The sequence below is a fragment of the Periophthalmus magnuspinnatus genome, chromosome 23 (assembly GCF_009829125.3).
Source record: "Periophthalmus magnuspinnatus isolate fPerMag1 chromosome 23, fPerMag1.2.pri, whole genome shotgun sequence".
Taxonomy (NCBI): Eukaryota; Metazoa; Chordata; class Actinopteri; order Gobiiformes; family Gobiidae; genus Periophthalmus; species Periophthalmus magnuspinnatus.
The window spans coordinates 10,591,486-10,610,874 of NC_047148.1; the positions used below are offsets into that span (position 1 = coordinate 10,591,486).

Below are 19,389 nucleotides of genomic sequence, written 5' to 3' on the forward strand. Positions count from 1 at the left end.
AATTCAACTCTTTGCAATGGTTTACAGTCGTGGAATAATTCCAAATACACGCCCAAAATCCTAAAGAGTTACGTGCATCTTTTACACTGCACCTTTAAGAAAGCATAACCCTTTGCATTTTGGCTTACACCATCATCACACTAGCCTTGGATTGTTTACAGCAGCGAGGGCTTAAGCGGGTTAGGGACAGACAGTGGATGGGACCGGCTCAATCCTGTGCGCTCCCTGAGAGTCGAAAATAGACCGTGATCTCCATCAGCAGCAGCAGCAGCCAGCGCCGCCCTCTTTCTATCCGGAGCTCCACGTCAAACTCGGAAAATTTAAACGGGACACATCCGCGTGGCCATTCACGGACAGAGGCATCTGTCTACCCGGCTCCAAGGTCACTGCCTCAGCCCGCTAAAGGGAACGGGACGCGCGCCTCCATTCCCCGAAGGTAAGTTAGTACGCACACAGGCAGCGGGTTTAGATGGAGAGCGTGGTGTATGTAGGCTATCGGATGTAAAGTGAGACAAGGCATTGCAATGAATGGAGGCTACATAAACAGCTCTAGTCCCTGAATGAATCCCAATGAGCCTCCCTACAATTGTTTTATTAGATACGTCATGCGTAATTTCTAACGGACAGCCCAAGACACGATGAATAAATTATAAGCCTTGGGGGATTTGGAGAGTGAGTCAGAGCGGGTAGCAGCACAGCAGGCCTGGCATCCAGACTGGCTGCACTACAGAGCAGCATCCTATTGGGAGGAGAAATCAACTAAAATATCGTATCATATATGGAGATAAATCATAAACAGTATTATTATAAGGAATACCGGTGGATGTTTTTCTATGGGCATTTATGCAGCTACATTGTTTTTCAAGTTATGAAGTAAAAGAGCTTATGCAAAATACCTGTAAATACATGGACATGATGTGACATTGTCCAGTGCACATCTTATCTTCATTTATGTTGCATAGGGCTTTCTTGCTGCATTATTATAACTATGTACAGCTTACTTTATTATCATTTATTATCATTTATTATCAGTGTTTTAGATATAGCACGTTTGGCAGTTGCACCTTGATGTGGAGCCATATGAGCTAAATAGGAATAAATTAAGCATTTTATTGAGTTTTGCTTTCATTGTTAACATAATAAAGTGAATTGGATTATCTGCTACCTCTGTCTCATGATTTGATTTGATAAGAAACCAAACAATGCTTGCCCTCTATCCCAGACAAAAGTGTGCAGCTCAGAGAGGACACAGTAGCCATTTCCCCTGGAGGAGTCCCTGTGCTGGTCAGCTGATGTCACAGTGTAAAAATAACTGCACTCTTTACTGTAGAGTGGAAATCTGAGGAAAACCTATCTGTGCTTACATTCTTCACTAACAAAATACTTCTGCCTAGGATTGTTGCTTTCAGATTGACACAATGAGGAGTAACAGGCCCAATCCATTAGTATCATGCTGCTTCCCATGCGTGCTCCTTCTGATGAGAAATAATACCTTAAATGGCTTTATTCAAGAGTCTGTTGGCAATGGTGTCTTGGGGCTTTTTAAAATAAATTTTATCAAATCTTTTTCCAGATGACGATTATATGTATGCTTGATTTTTGGAGCAGGGAGTATTTCCTGTATTATTTGAGGCTTGTCCTTGAGCGGTAGTGACTGTCATGCATAAATTATCTTAACTAACTGATTTTTTCCAAGATATTGGGACTGGAATGCCAGTCGATAATCAGATCATTTTTTTGTAATTCTTCCGACATGTGCTAAAACTTGCCAGCAAATCACTGTTGAGGTTCAAAGCTATTACATACAAATATTGAATGGACAGTTAAACACAAAAATGCAGAAATGTAACATTTTGTTTGCATGGTAAATGCAGAGTGATTGGTATCAGTCTGATTCCCACATCCTCCATTGCATTTCAGGTCTGGTCTAACATGATTGCACAATTAGATTACTTTTTTTCAATGACCCAAGAGCTCATTGGTCACCCATGATTTACAAATAAAATCAAATTTATCTCATCTCGAATTAGTTTCGCCCATTGATTCTGCAGGAATCTGCTCCGATACAGATGGACCATGCATGTCCCCAATTGGCTAACCCACCTGCCAATCACGCCCATTTGAAAATGGGGAGATTCACTGGTGACCAGGCTCACATCTTCATAAAGTATTGAAGAAGTGTGTATTCTGGATCCCATGCAAACATTTTGCCTTTGCTCTGTCATTTAAGATCGTAATATTTGTTACTTACAGTTGAAACCAGAAGTTTACATACACATATAAAAAAACACATACATTTTTTTTCTCACTGTCTGACATGAAATCAAACAAAACATTTCCTGTTTTGGGTTACCGTATTTTTTACGTCCCACCAGCAAAAAAAATGTGTAATAATGAAGAAAAAAACAGATAGAGTTTATTACATGTCATTAAGGACAAATCACATATATACATAAGTCGCACTGGACTATAAGTCACATTTTTTGGGAAATTTATTTTACAATATCCGAGACCAAGAGCAGGCATTTTATCCTTAAAGGCAAGTTATATTAATGACAATAAAATAGACAACAACAGGCTGAATAGCAGCACAGCACGCTAACGTAACACATAGACAACAAACTGCCTGGTATGTTAACGTAAGATATTAACAGTTAATCAGATATGTTACACTAATGTAACATATGCCGGCTTGAGACACAAGAGTTCTTTTCACTGATGTTTATTGTGGTCTTACTTCTTCATCACAATTCACACCATAGAACTAGCAAACACATAAAATATAACATAAGCTCTGGCTCATATTACATAAACACACAAAACTGCATATGAACACATGGAAAATATATATACCACTCTGGCCTGTTAGTAAACAAACCGGTGAACCGAAAACTTTATATTTTACTTTTCAGTTGTTTCTTAAATAGTGCTCTGTTGGGTAAGACTTCACATTAGTGTAAAAAGTTGAACTGGAAAACAGGAAGTAGTTTTCATGGCCTTTAACTAGACTTATGATTAACTAAACATTTACAATATTGTTCCAAATGAAAAATTATCACCTTTATGGTTTTATAAATGAATGGGAAATAAATAAGGGGAAATTAAATATGAAAAGTATAAAATAAAACAAGGCAAGTAAATTTTCTCATAGGTATTACAAACACACCAGCGCCATCTATTGGTCAAAGAAGTCAACTGTAACATGTATAATCAACCGTTACCTAACACATACGTAAACACATACATGAAGCATAGACAGCAAACTGAATACATGTCTGGTGTGTTAACGTAAAATAGTAACAGTTAATCTGATAACTAAAGCATAAAAAACAAGCTAACAAGTTTACTCTTGATCTCACTCCAAATCACTAAATCCATTGATTTCTTCATCATCAGTGTTGCTTCTGAACAACTCCACCTGCTCCAGAAGCAGATGAAGCAGAAGTGGCTGCCATACTGGTAAATACGGAAAATACAGTAATTAGGATTACCAAAATAATTTCTATTTGCTAAATGCCAGAAATATTGAGACAATTTTTCATTTCTTTCTCCAAAGTCAGAAGTTTACATACATTTCATTAGTATATGGTACCATTGCCTTTAAACTTTATGACTTGGGTCAAATGTTTTGAATATCCTTCCACAAGCTTATAGTTGTAATAGTTGGCAGGAATTTTGGCCCATTCCTCCAGACAGAACTAGTGTAACTGCACCAAGTTTGTAGGCTGCCTTGCTTGAGATCATAGCCATTCCAAAACATTGGCTTTGTTATACTTAAGCCACTTTGTAACCAGTCTGGTAGAATACTTTGGTTCATTGTCCATTAGAGAGACCCATTTGTGCTCAAACATTAACTTCCTGGTTGATGTCTTGAGATGTTGCTTCAGTGTTTCCACATAATGTTCTTTCTTCATGATGCCATGTATTTTGTGAAATGCACCAGTCCCTCCTGCAGCAAAACAGCCCCACAACATGATGCTGCCACCTCCGTACTTCACGGTTGGGATGGTGTTCTCAGGCTTGCAAGCTTCCTCCATTCCTCCATCCAAGGCTTCCCCCTTTTTTCTCCAAATGTAACAATGCTCTTTATGGCCCAACAGTTCAATTTTTCCCTGTGTGCACTTGCAAACTGTAATCTGCCTTTTTTATTTTTTATTTTTATTTTTTGGAGTAATGACTTCCTGGCAGTGACCTTTCAATCCATGTCGATACAGTATTCATGTCATTGTGGATAATGACACACTCTCACCAGCTTCAGCCTGCATCTTCACAAGGTCTTTTGCTTTTGTTCTTGTGTCTCTTATAAATTAATAGTATAATAACATTGTTGTCAATAAACCTCAGAATCAGAAGTTTCCAAAGACATGACATCATCATCTGGGTTTTCCCAAATAGTTTAAATACGTAGTAATCTTACTGTATGTAAACTTCTGACTTTGATAAAGTAATGACTTTGATAAAGTAATCAAAAATGACTTTGATAAAGTAATGAAAAAATTATCTAACATCTATCTCTCATTATTCTGGCATTTAGCAAATAGAAATAATTTTGGTAATCCTAACTGACCTAAAACAGTAAAAGTTTAGTCTGATTTCATGTGAGACAATGAGAAAAAAGTGTATGTTTCTTTTTATATAGTGTATATAAACTTTTGGTTTCAATTGTACTTAACCACTACTCTGTAGAGTGAATGGTTTCATATATAAGAGAATGAAGTGGCATTGACCTATGAAAAGCAACCTATTACATAAGGCTTATGCTACTGAATGACCCCATACTCTTATTGTCCATTTAAGGGACTAGAGGCACTTCTTTGCCTTAAGTGGAGTGTAACCACTCCGATGGAGGTGATCTGTTATTGTAGTGAGAGTAGATCTCTTGTGTTTGTAGAGGCCTTACACTGGCCCTTCTGTGAGGTGTGTTTTCAGGTCAGGTCAGATTTCAACTTGTATTTCTTGTGTTCCAGGACTATGTTGTTGTGGACACCAAACCATCTTTGCCATTGTGTAAGAGAAGAATGCCTAAAGCCTTCTACATAGAACAGCTTGAATAACTAATACTCAGATTGTAATCATTGAAATAACTTTAAATATGAATTATGCATAAGTATTGATACTGGGATTGCTGAAAACCCCACAGCAAGAAGTCCATGAATCACTGATACCAGAATCCCTCTTATTGTGTATTTGAATGCACAGTTAATGGTCATGGCAGACCACTAACATTGCTTTATGGTAATATCAGATTGTATGAGCATGCCTGATGTCTTGGTTCATTTCCGTTTCCTCTTGCCGGAGTAATAAGCTTCAGTCACACTTAAGTAAATATTTGAAGAGTAGGACAAAGACTAACACAGTCCTATTTCCTTGTATCTTGTACTGTCCACTGACCCATACTTGCACAAAATACCAGTGGAGTCATCTAACTGTTCTTCAACATAAATCAATATTACAGGAACAGTATAGTGTAAATGTATTTGTTATTATGTTCATTTTACTTTAGATGTTATCATCTTAAATCAACAAGGTTCCATGCAACCAATATAACAATGTCATTACAACAATATTTGACAAGGGATGGTTTCTCTCCCTACATTATGAACGTGTCTTAAATGAATACAGCAGAGAGGAGGTCTGCAGTCTTGTATTTAAGATTATGTTTTGTTTTTTCCTGTTCTCATATTAAAAACTGAAGTCTCTCTCTGGCTAAATATTAAAATATTGAGAACATTTCTGGTAACTGGAAGAAAAATGCTGCTGAAAACAAAGAGAGCAATCAAGTCCCAATGACCTTGCTGTGACAGTCCATGGGCTCAGTTGATGGCTAACTTCATTACATGAAAGTATGGCTGACATCTAATGTAGTTTGCAGCTGTACCTGCACATGAAGTATGTGCTTCATGCAGGCATAGAATCTGCTTATGGACAAACAAAGGGGCACTGTCAAATATTCTTGTCATTGACCTTGGTGACGTGTTTGGAGGGGTGGAGTGGAGATAAAATATTGTGCACAATGTCAGACATGAAAAGTAGCCTTTTTTCTTGAATGATGATGCCCTAAGAGGTGCAGACATTGCTCAACTGCAGCTAGAAACAAATAACCCGGTCCACTTCACTGCTTATTCTCACCAGCTAAACGTATTTTAGTGGAGAATGTGATTGGTGCAAGATCCTATGACCTATGATTCCCAGTCTTGTGCATGACTTAACTGAACCGAAGCTACAAAAAGTGCTTGAGTTGACCTCACGATGCAAGCATAACAGACCAATAACAGAACTAATGACTATCTTGTATCCCCTCTTACTTTATGTGCTTTCCCAGCAATTGAGCAAGCATTATTCCACTTAAATTATCACCAAATAAGCCATATTTCCACTGCATTTTTACTCTACATACTTGTAAGGGTCTTGTACAAGGGCAAATTGTTACAGTGAGATTAGATTCTGGATAAATACATTTGTCAGGTGACCACTTGAAGAGTTAATAATAAACCATTTGTTGAGGTGCTGCTTAGAGTTAACCTTAGTGCTGATCTTGCGTTGCCATAACTTTGACATTGTGCAGAGCTGGGGGTGGAGGTGAGGTTAGGTGGTGTAGCAGTGAGTTCATCAGAGGTCAGATTTCCTTAGAACATTGATGCACCTGTTCACCATTCATAACTCAAGTTCAAATTACCTATTGACTGGGTTGTTTTGTTGTGTTTACCCCTACACATTGGGAAAAGGTATATGATTTTATTGCTAAAGTGTTTCGCTTATTTGACTCAGCATCTTAAATGTACATTATACTACTTCCTCATTCATAATTTATTGCTAGTGTACAGGCCCTTTTAGAGCTAGAAGATGTCAAGACTGCAGAAATATGGTCCATTTGGATTATCCAGCAAGATGCATTATTGCAATATTGGTCAGGTCACTAGCTCACAACAATCTCTCTGTCAAGCTGCCACTCAGAGTTGGGTCTCATTGAACTATACTGAAGTTAATATATTTTGTGTAAATAAATATGAAAGCTTTCTCTAAAGATTTGTGTGTCTAGTTCAGCCCCTATTTTGTAACTTCATCTGTGGTGCGCTATTAACTGCACTTGCAAATACTCAGCACTTTTTCTTTTACCTCCTTGATGGTCAAATTAGATTTCCAACAATGTTTGATTATCGAATTCTGGACATTGTTGACAATCTATAAAACCCCATGACTTTTGTCTAAAGCAATGGTGGAAGAAGTATTCAATTTTGTTACTTAAGTAAAAGGACGCATACCGCAGCAAAATAATAAGCAAAAGTATCACATGAAAAAAACTGCTAAAGTAAACCTATTAAAGTACAGATACCTTCTTTCAAATGTAGTAAAGTAAAAGTAAATAGTATCCACTTTAAAATCTACTGAAGTAAAGTACAGATACATAGTTTTTACTTAAGTACAACACTTTACTTCTTTTACTTTGTGTTCCACCATTGACCTAAAGAACACACGAAGAGCACGATTTCAGAGACAAAGTTATAAGTGATTGTGGAAGTCCAGTCACATTGTGTTTTCATTGTCTAATATTTCAGCCATTTTTATAGTCTTATTATGACTGCACTGCCCTTAGCTTTACTCTTGAACTCATCAACTTAAGCTGATTAAGTAGCGTGTTCCTTTGTGCATTGTCAATCAATCAGAAGTGGTATCTACAAGTGCTGGCAGTTTATAATCGTATTAGTGTGGATTAGAGGGAATAAATGGAAACCTGGAAAAAGGTCTGCAACTTATTAAAGTGGAAATAAACGGGGTAAAGAAAAGGATTATAAAGAATTCAGCTGCAGTGATATTAGTGATGTCCTTAGTGTCCTGGCAACTGTAGAAAAGAAAAGGCCTTAAAGTTGGAGCAAGACAGAAGCCTTTGTTAATTATTGAATTGGTAATGTGGTTAGTGTGTGTGACCGTTTGTGAGGAATCTGATCTTAACAGAGATGACCCAGAAAAGAAGTGCATCCTTTATTAAAGTGGACTCAAGTTTGTTAGGCTCAGGTCCATGCCCTAGTGACCCGCTGCCCTCTTCATCCCTGCTAGTGTTTGGAGCTTTTATTTAGGATGTACAGTATGTCTTAAATAATATGAAACTGTATTCCTAATCAAAGTCTCTAAGTATTATAGTTAGATTTGATAGAGATGGTACTATAGGCTTGCAAATATCACTGAATTAGTAAAGAAACATGGAAGGGCTTTCCTCTTTTGTAGACATTCATGGCATACATTTATTTACGAAAAAACAAAACAGAGATTTTAAGTACGCTGCAATTTTAGAGGCTTTATTTTTACATTATTGCATTAAACACATTAATTTCAGTTTCAGCTTAAGTTTGGAATTATTCATTATAAATCTTGGAAAAAACATGCAATGGACTCGTATCTCCACAGATCTGACCTGAAATTTAAAATGTTGGTGCCACGTGCTTGTCTCTTGGTTTAATACTGTACTGGAATAAAGCAGTTGCATCTGCATGGAGGCAAGGAGGAGGAGGTCCCTTCATATGAACTTTAAAGAATTATTAATCTCACTGTAATTCTTGATGTGCAGTTTGGTTTCTGTTTGGCCTCAATTTAAATGTTTGGTCTACGGTAATGTGTCCTCATTTCTTTCTTGCACCATTAAAATGCCTGCAGACCCATCACACTCCTCATCAGGGTGTGTTTGCTTTGTACACAAAAGTGAATGAGGTGAAGCAGTTTCCATTACCGCTTCAAGGCTGGGGGGAGGGTGGGGTCAAGGTGAGTCAAGAAAAGGCTTGTGTCATAAACATGAGTTGTTCCAACAATATTGGTACATGAGTGAAAATGTATTTTTGATTAGGTGGTGCCTTGTTTTATTATTTATGCTAAGTAATGTACAATCAAATAGTTTGCGTAACCTTTCTGATTATATTTGTCCTTTATTTTCAGATGAATGTTTGGAGGGCAAATTAATTGCCTCAGTTATAATCCTTCCTCTGTGTACAGACCAGTGTACCATCAATGATATGACCTATTTATTTCACTTTACCCAGGAGCACATTGTCTTTCTATATAGTCCCCAAGGTAAACTCATAATGACAAAATGAGGCTAATCAATAAATGAGTACAGTGCAATATGAAGTGATCAAATTGTCACTAGGGGATTATAGCAGCACACTATAGGTGAACATTTTCCTCATTGTGGTTTTGTGAAAGTGTCTCATATAACTACCAACTTTATGTCTTGTTTTTATTGCAGGATATTCCTGTCTCTGTTACATTGTTTCTATATACTATTGAGTGGTGTGCCTTTGGTACCTTTACTACATTATACAATACAATCTCCTGAGGAACATGATGTGAAAGGGTGCAGTGGCTTACCGTTCACGAGTGAGAACGGATACTGAAGGCTGACTTCCATCATTGTTATCGTGAAAAAAAGCTGGTTCAAACGAGTCCATGGTGACTTAAAATTGTTCAAATTGATCATTTAGGTGTGTAAAAGCCACAGTTGACTCTGGACCAGTGCAGCCTTCCCAACATCAGTGTATTTGTCATTCTAGGTCTGACTAAAGGCTGAGGAGGACCACCATGCCGCCCCCCACCACAGGACCCTCAGTTGTGCCCCCTCCTGACGGCGGCTGGGGTTGGGCTGTGGTCCTGGGATCCTTCATCTCTATCGGCTTCTCCTATGCATTCCCCAAAGCCATCACAGTCTTCTTCAAAGACATCCAGATCATCTTCGATGCCTCCTACAGCCAGATTGCATGGATCTCCTCTATCATGCTGGCTGTCATGTACGCTGCAGGTAAAGATTATTTCACTTTTTCATAAACACTGTGTGCATAAATTTGAGAATGCAGTAGATCAAAAAGATCCAAGAAATTTGTCATTTGCATTGCCACTATTCATAGTGCATGTGGTGATGTAGACTTAAGTCGTTTTCACACTGCCACTAGGTAGTTTGGCGTAAAAGCATTTGGTCTGAGAGCGGGGCGCTTAGGCTGGTGTGAACCTAACAGTCTCACTCTGGGCTGCAGTAAACGGCTGGTCCAAGACTGTTTTAAACAGCAGGTCTCAGAATGGCTTCACTCACACTTTGGAATGAGGCAAGAGTGGTGTGAAGGTGGTCGACAAGGGATGACTATAAAAGTGCTTGGAATTGGGTAAAAATGAATGAGTGCTGCAGACCAGCTGTTGGATGCATTCATCTGACGAGGCAAATTGGATCAACTTAATACCAGCGACAGTCTGTGTGTATGTCATTCCAAAAGCTTTTTCTCCTCCGCCACCAGTGTGTACAGTTTGGTTTATTTAGCCACAAATGAAAGAAAAGACCACCGCATAATGGGGAAATGAGCGTGTGCATGCATATTCACAGGCCTCTGTTCACTTGAAGCTCGTTGTCAAAGAAATAAGTTCAGCAATCAGCTGATGGACTCTTATGTGGTTCATGGTATGGTATGTGTTTGGGGTGAATGATGCACTGTGTATGTGAACAACGCTGACCTAAAAGAGAATTAAACAGAACCAAATCTAGTACGTGTGAAAACGACCTTAGTCATCCACTACAGATATCTAAACTTGCAATTTACTTAGTATGTGACTGGAGTGCAGCACCCATCATCAACGATAGTCAGGAGAAACTAGCCAGTGATAAATCATTTAAGACTGATAGGAAAGAACTTGGGTACCAAATTAACTGATTATTTTATATATCCTACAAAATGAATGGCTAAAAATAAATATAATCTTTGTCTCCTTTCCTTGACACTTCTGATTACTATATTATGTTTTTCAACATACACAATTCACTCTGCTTTCAATCATGAAGTCACTTGTTCACAACTTAGATAGTATATTATAATCATGTTTGTGTCCAGATGACCACTGAACTATCACTAAAACCGTGAGGGATTACAAGACAGATTGTTGTCGGTGTTTTTTAGTTTTTAGGTCCTGTGGGGTTTGTGTCATTTTTAAAAAATAAAACAATACAGCTGTCTTCACTCTCACGGAGGCCAACTTTCTATAATAACAGAGTGACACAGTGGCCCAGATGTTGGTGTTTCCCTCTGAATATGGTCCACTGAGGTCAGCCTGGTTGTATTGTGGTTGCACAGCTTTGGCTGCAGACCAGCAGCTCCGTCCCCACCATCTGCCAGGGCTCTAATTCACTGCACATCTCTCACCATCTGTAAAACTGTGTTGGATAAAGCAGTTGTAAAATCTTCTTTCGGGACATTTAATGAGGGAATGTTTGTCTATTTTATTGGTGTGAATTTATTTTCTTTACAATCTACATTATTCTACTAGATTCTACACATGTGCCAATAAAACAAAACCAATATTAGCACTAAAGGCCACTAATGGTTTGAGATTTGACCTTGAAAAGAAAAGAAAAATCTTATCTCTATTGCCTTTTATTATTTAGATGCCTTTCAATATTCACCTAATTGGAAAAAATAAAACTGCACTGTTAAAGCATACTGGTGGTAGTAGTAGTAATAGTGGACTGACAGTACATAATAATAATTCAAATACATTCCTGAGCACAAAATATTCTAAATTTAACAAAGCCATACAGTACTACTACTTTTCTAGGAACCATTGATGACTTTAGTGTGTGGTTCTTTGACATGATGCAATAACAGCTGTACAGTGTTATTACATGTGGTTATGAGGCTCCTGTTACTCATTCATTCATATTGATCGCACACATCATCAGCTATTCATTAAACAGCTGCATTGTGTTCTACCACTCAGACTAACCACTGTTTTACATGGTTCTTACTCCCTGTGGTCGACTCAGGGTAATGTCCTTACAGAAACCACTGATGACAAATTACAGTAGCAAATGTATTCTTTATAAGTACATATTATTATTATTATTATTATTATTATTATTATTATTATTATTATTATTATTATTATTATTATTATTATTATTATTATTATTATTAATAATAATAATAATAATAATAATTTATTTTTTATTTTTATTTATTTTTTGTAATGTGCAGTTTAGTACTAACTTCATACTTCAGCATTTTGAGCCCCCACATTGTAATTCATTGTAGCTCACCACCGATTATCAGAATTTCAGTGATGGGCATTAAGATAATAAAAAAGATGGCTGGAAATGTAGGCCAAAATTATAAACAAGCTGTATAATTTCACTTGTATAAAAAAGCACAGCAATGATTACTTCAATTGCTACAAACCATAACCAATATACATCTGCATTTAATCCATAAATATACATGTTTATAGCGAGATCCCATTGTCAAGATGCAATTATGTATATATATTTTTAAACATTAATAATAATTTCACAGCTTTCACACGTCGCTGGACCAACTTCACAAATGCAGCTCACATTAGTTATATATATTATAGCTGAAAACCCATAACTTAATGCGTCATTCTCATTTAGGACAGAGGTAGATATATTTAGTGAGAGTTTTGTACTGTGTAATGAAGTCCGTGCTGTATCTGGCCTGGAGATGATAAGCCCTGTTCAGTGGAGCTAATATGGCTGCTGTGGGGCTGCTCATCATGGACACTTGATCACACTGTGCCCCTGAGACTCTGGATCGTAATACTGGCATGGTATTGCCAGTATTGTAAGTTTCCTGAAGGTCGTCAAGATATTAATGCCCTGAAAATTAAGCTGCGTAACTTCTCATTACATTTTTTGTCATACTTTTTATTACTGCATTCACTTGTCACAAACTTCTAAATATTTGCCATTGACCTCAGGATAACTTTTAAACAAAAAATATAAATAATATTAAAGTGACCGAATTTCAACACATTTTATTTGGCTGAATTCTACTTTTTGTAATAAATGCATTGGATTTATATAGCATCTTTCATCTTTCACGTTCATTCTAGGCAATGTGGCAAAGTGTCTTGCCTAAGGACACAACAGCAATTTGCACCAAAGACATTGTTGTCATTAAAATAAGCTTTGAGGGGAATAAATACAATTCTTAATTAAAATGGATAACACATCAGCAAAAACACGATACAAATGCAAGCTTTCCCTTGCTGCATAAGAGTTGAGCTCATATTTTATTCATAAATTAATGGTTGTTGACAGTAAACTCGACATTAACTTTTTGATGTAATTCTGTGTACACTGTCACTAACTTGCCTTTTAAACAGAAGTGGCACAGGACTATGGCTGTGTTGTGTTTAATTATTGAGACGCTGCAGATGGAACTATTAATAGAAGCTATAGACTCCCATGGCTGTAGCTCTAACCCCATTAAATCATTATGGCCCACACGCTAGTCTGTTGTAAACAAACGTACATTACATACACTGATTTGATGTGTCTGCTTTTTCTAGGTCCTATCAGCAGTATCCTGGTCAACACATACGGCTGTCGACCTATAGTCATGATGGGAGGCTGTCTGTGTGCTGTTGGAATGATTTCAGCCTCCTTCTGCACCAGTGTTGTTCAGCTCTACCTGTGCATTGGTGTTATTGGTGGTAAGTCCACATAATCCAATAAGGGGCTAATTGGAGACTCATGTTCTTATGTAACATTTAAAGCAAAGCTCTTCCTATGGGGTGTGTCTGACAATTAAAAATGCATGTAAACAAAATAAATAAAATTGTATGTCATCCAAAATGATGTCCATATACTGAGAGTTTTCTTTTTATGTGAGGCCAAAAAATTGTTAAAAAAAAAAAAAAAAAAAAAAAAAAAAAAAAAAGTATTTATTATAAATTAGGTCAAAATGTCATTTTCTTCTCCTCTCCTTCTCATGGACCTAATCTCATGGCTTATATGGTTCTCTGAAAATTGTGTCTCGTCCCACCCCATGCAAAATAACATAAGATTAAATATCACACTGATGTTCACAAAAGGCACAATACATATGTGTTATAGAACTGTCTAATGTACCTCTGATGTGTTGCAGGACTTGGTTTGGCGTTTAATCTGCAGCCAGCACTGACGATGATTGGGAAATACTTCTATAAGAAGCGGCCCATTGCTAATGGCCTGGCCATGGCTGGCAGTCCTGTTTTCCTCAGTACACTGGCTCCACTCAACCAGTTCCTCTTTAACAGATTCGGCTGGAGAGGCAGTTTCCTGATCTTAGGCGGGCTGCTGCTGAACTGCTGTGTGGCTGGCTCTCTTATGAGACCTCTGGGACCCCCACCGGGTAAAGCCAAAAAAGAGGAAGGAGCTGCCATCACCACCACAGAGAAGCGCACAGCCTGGCAAATTATCAACAAATATCTAGACTTATCCCTGTTCAAACATCGGGGCTTTCTAATTTATCTATCCGGCAACTGTATCATGTTCTTGGGCTTTTTTGCTCCTATTGTCTTCCTCGCAGCATATGCTAAAGACATGGGTGTGGATGAGTACAGTGCTGCCTTCCTGCTCTCAATTCTGGCTTTTGTCGACATGTTTGCCAGACCATCCATGGGACTGGTTGCCAACTCGCGATGGATCCGACCCAAAATCCAATACTTTTTCAGCTTTGCTGTACTATATAATGGAGTTTGCCATATCCTGTGTCCACTTGCAGATGACTACACAGGTTTAGTCATTTATTCTATATTCTTTGGCTTTGCCTTTGGAATGGTCAGCTCAGTGTTGTTCGAGACGCTCATGGATCTGGTTGGAGCTCCAAGATTCTCCAGTGCAGTGGGACTCACCACCATAGTGGAGTGCTGCCCTGTCCTGATTGGGCCACCTCTGGCAGGTACTGTTCAGCAAGCTTCTCATTTTGCAATGATACACATATTTGAAAGTATGACATTAAAATATATTCTGTTATTTATGCTCTACAGGTAAACTGGTTGACATCACCAAAAACTACAAATACATGTATTTCTGCTGTGGAAGTGTTGTCATTGTAGCAAGTATTTGGCTTTTCATTGGAAACTTCATAAACTACAGACTGTTGGACCATGAGCGTAAGCAGGCTGAGATGTACAAACGGACTGAGACCGAGGATCCGGACAGAGCCCTGGATAAAAAAGAAGTTGATGGTGAAGCACAGCAGCCGTCACAGGAGCCAGATGAGCAAAAGGAGGAGGAGCCTATGCAGCGGGAAACAAACATTTAAAGCCAATCCCCCCACTGTCATGTTGGAAGCTATGGCATCAAAATCAGCTCTGAGTCAAGGTTATGCGTGCGGTCTCACCTGGCACCATTATTCTCCCTCTAAACTTGGGTTAAACTGCCAAACAGCGGTGTTAATGGACAGCTTAAGCATGTTTTATTTGTGTGAAATGTACTAGAAACATTGATCAAGGTGAAAAGTGTTTTAAGAGTTGTGAAGAATGTTAGCACTACTAACTACATTTTGTTCTTAACACAGTATCTTCATATCAGATTATTTCTGCCATAAACTAAACAAACATTAAGCTGCATTTACAATCAGGATATGGTGGTGATAGGTGTTTCAGTACAAAGGGCACAACTCAACACCTATTAAAAAAAGCATCCTATCCATCATTACAGTTCACAAACTGTAGAAATTGCATGCAACTGCACTGCAAAAAGGTATTGTCTACCTTGTGCAGTAGTTAAGATTCTCACTGTGTTTGAGCTGATATTAATCAGAAACAGTATAATCTTTTCACAGACAACCATTCTTTTGTTAAATATAACAATGCATCCGGACAAATGGGCCAGGCAATTGACGATGGATTTTGCTCATTGCAAATTCTTCAATATACAAGTACTCCTAGGTGCTTAGTAATAGATAATCTAATGCATACATGTATTCATGTTTGCAATCTAACCTTTTGCTAGACAAAATGGGTTGGAAGCACTGCACTAGCTTATGCTTAAGTAACAGCAAATGGTTTGTTGGATCACCCTCTATTCGCATTGCTGTGATTATAGAAAAGAAAATGCACTGTGCATTCATAAGGGGTTTATGAAAGAATATCCAATCAGATGGCATAGTCGTAAACATGTCTGCCCAGTTCTAACAAAGTTGTGGAGAAATGAGAAGCTCCGTGGTATGCCTAATAGAGCTCAAGTTTATGTAATTAGACTAAAGAACAAACGAGAAACTGCAAAGTAATTCAATGCTGGCAGCTGCTCAAACTAGAAATTTCCCTTGTTGCACAGTCCTGCTGGAGAAACAGACTTCTAATGACTTGGTGATCATGTTATATTTGCAGCGTTAGCCGTCCCTCCGCACTGAAAATGGGTGAACCATCTGATGTAAGGTGTCAGGCAAGAGCGAAAACACCGTAATTGCTCTGTGTTTAATATGGCAGTTGGGTTGGTTAAAATTCCCACCTGTACAAATGAGGAACATATGTTTCCAAAATCCTGGTGCTTGAATATTACGCCGCCCTCAGGAGCCCTATAACGCAGAGTAACATGGAAAATGTAATAATATTAATCATGAATGCTTTCTGTGATGTTTCATTTTGCACTCATGTATCCTGCACTTTCCAGAAATTATGGCCATACATTTCAAACTATACATCTTATAAAACTGCTGCAACTCAATGAATCGAATTATAGTTGAATGTAATTTCCTCTATGGGCCTTAATAAGGTGTAAATGACCAAAACCATCTATGTAATAGTGTTTTTTGTTCTGCCAACAGAGCCCACAAGCAATATATTCCCTTATTGTTGACACACATGTGCAGGGAACCACTACTGCACCAGTCTTTTCTGTGACTCATTGCCTTAAATGTAAAGCTCTGTCTTCAGAGAGCCCTGCAGTGAGTGGGAGTGATGGTTATATACAACTCTATGTGTGAACTGCAAATCACTTTGTTGCTTTATCATTAAAATTCATTGTAATTTGCATTTTGGCTTCCTCTGTCTGACACTGCAAAAAGAAACAGTTTTTTAAGTAGTGGAGTTGGTAAACATATCACTTTATTTGTTACCCCAAAGCTCGTATGCTTAGAGTAGTTCATACCTTCTTACCACTGCATCCTGTGTACTGCCCAAATGAACCGTGTTGTCTACCTGCTAGTCCTAAGGCATATACAAAGGACGGGTTTCAGTCACATGTGATGCCCTGAATGAATATTATGTAAATGTCAGATTTATTTCCATCACAGTGGTAAAAGTGCAATCACACATTTCTGTCTCAAAACCCAAAGCTTTGGTTAAAAGCCAACACAGTGACCAAAAACACCATGTGACAGATGTATTCACAAAGCCAATCTCATTTTAATACCTAATGTCATTTCCAAAGCAATCGTGAACAATGCTGTTGTATTCTTTTCTCATTTCAATATGTGAACATGTATTGTATTCAGCAAATGTCCTCCTGTGTGGCAGATGCTTCATATTGTCCTGCTGTTTAGACAAGCCAAAATACTAGAATGTTTGCTTTAAAATGCTCTAGAATTATAATATTTTGCACCAAGTGGTTACCAGCCTTTCATATGTTTTGACTATTTTACAGTGTGCTGCAAAAGTCCTGCACTGACACGAATGTGAAGTACTTTCACTAATTCACTGTAAATGAGGGTCATATACTGCTGTACAATCACTCTGTACCACAATAACACTGCCCTCTACTGGCTCCAGAAAAGACTACCAACACTAATATATCTATTTAGAATTAGAATTTTGTAATGCATCTCTTTGTCAGGTAAATCATTATTTGTCATTTTCTATTTAAACAAATTGTAACCTAAATAACTGATCATTTTGAATTTGTTCATGCCAAGAACAAACAAAATAACAAGAATAATATAGAATTGTAGAATTGTATAGATATACTAATGCATTCTGGACAATTGTCTAAATGAGTTGAAATGCACCTATAGCCTTGTCAGGTTTTTGCATTGTATCCTGGTATGAGGATAATGAACTAGAAATAATTTTTTTGTGTATTGGTTAAGTTGTACATATGGCATATTGTACTATTTTTTTTGCAAATTCAAACTATTAAACAAATTTAAAGCTGGATGAGGTTTATTTTGTATATAGATATAGGTGGTGATATGCAGAATGTATAAAATAGGCCTATAGTGCATGTATATTTTTTTTGCTACGGGTTCAATGTAATGAAACTTGAATCTTTCTTGGTGATAGAATTTGTCTTTGGGAGCACTTAGCAAAAAGTCTTGTTTTCTTATTAAACTGACTACAGATTGAAGTTAAGTCAATATAATCTTTTTTGTAAAATTGAAAAGGACTGACTGGTTGTGTTCTGTTTTTATGCTGGGATTCTGCCTGCAGTTCAACATGATCATACTTCAATTTGTGAAATGAAATGTCTCATCCTGAACTAATTTACATTACTTCACATGTTGTGTAAATGTAACTAATAGGAGGTTCAAGGACTGTCACTAACAAGCTAACCGTGCCTTACTGTGCTCTATAGTCCTAACAATATGTACATATATGTTAATGAATTGTTGCATGTAATTCTATGTTCAACACTGCCCATAATGGCAAAACTGTTTCTGACACTCTTAAGGGTTTGTTTGATTTTTTTTTTTTTTTTGTGCTTCTAAATTGAGGAAGAAATGAACTGACTTTTGTGTCTTTATTATGTTTATCACTACCTCTGCAACTAACAGAGCAAAGGACTATACCTCATTTGTATCACTGTATTTGTGGCTCTATAATACACGTTATCACCTTTCACTGTAGCTTAATAAATGATATATTGGAAACATCTCATGTTTATTAATAACTACACACATTTTTTTAGGAGGCAAAGGTCAAGGTGATACAATAATATAACATATATAATCAGTTACTAATGACAGCCAGAAATCAGAAATGTGTAAATTAAAAAAAATTTAAAAATGCAGATGTTATTGTTCTGCTTCCACATGTTTTTCTTATACAAAAATCTGCATTCTTGAGCGATGAAGTGGAGCGAAGACATGAAGGAGCAGAGGAGAGAGAGGGCCAAGGCAGACTTTTTTATTTTTGAGGATATACATTGCTACATATGTCTCTGAGATTCAATGGTTCCTTCCTGTTAGTGCAATCAAAAATAAATAAATAAATAAATAAATAACGATAATTAAATAAAACGAGGTGGTATTAGACAATACTCCACAGATACCATCATACTTACCTCTTTATTGCCTTTTTGTATATTATGTGGTGGTATTTGCAGTGTTGGGAGGTTACTGAATACATGTACCAAAAATATGTGTTCAGAATACATATTCTGCGTAACTATATTCCTGAACAGTTACTCTTTCATTTGGTGGTATTCAGAATACAGTTACTTTTCTAAAATCAAAGGAATACATTGCAGTACCTGATCACACAATTTTGGGTTCAAACTGCACAGTATTAATGAGAAAAATATAAAACACTGCTGTGTGTCCATATGTGTAGCCTATTTATTATTTCTGCTGGGACAACTTGTTTTAGTTGGTCTTACTTGATGGAGGAAAACAGAGGAATATTATACTTTGACCCCTTATA

The 19,389-nt window shown here is 37.3% G+C and overlaps 1 protein-coding gene across 1 annotated transcript; it reads left to right on the top strand.

The window, feature by feature from the left end:
- On the top strand, positions 1-18,621 carry zgc:165507 (uncharacterized protein LOC561188 homolog). The gene is made up of 5 exons (XM_033990254.2): positions 1-436; positions 9,540-9,784; positions 13,333-13,476; positions 13,911-14,705; positions 14,794-18,621. Exons 2-5 carry the CDS (start codon positions 9,568-9,570, stop codon positions 15,069-15,071), a joined length of 1,434 nt encoding a protein of 477 aa, XP_033846145.1. The 5' UTR covers positions 1-436; positions 9,540-9,567; the 3' UTR covers positions 15,072-18,621.
- The last annotated feature ends 768 nt before the right edge of the window (positions 18,622-19,389 follow it).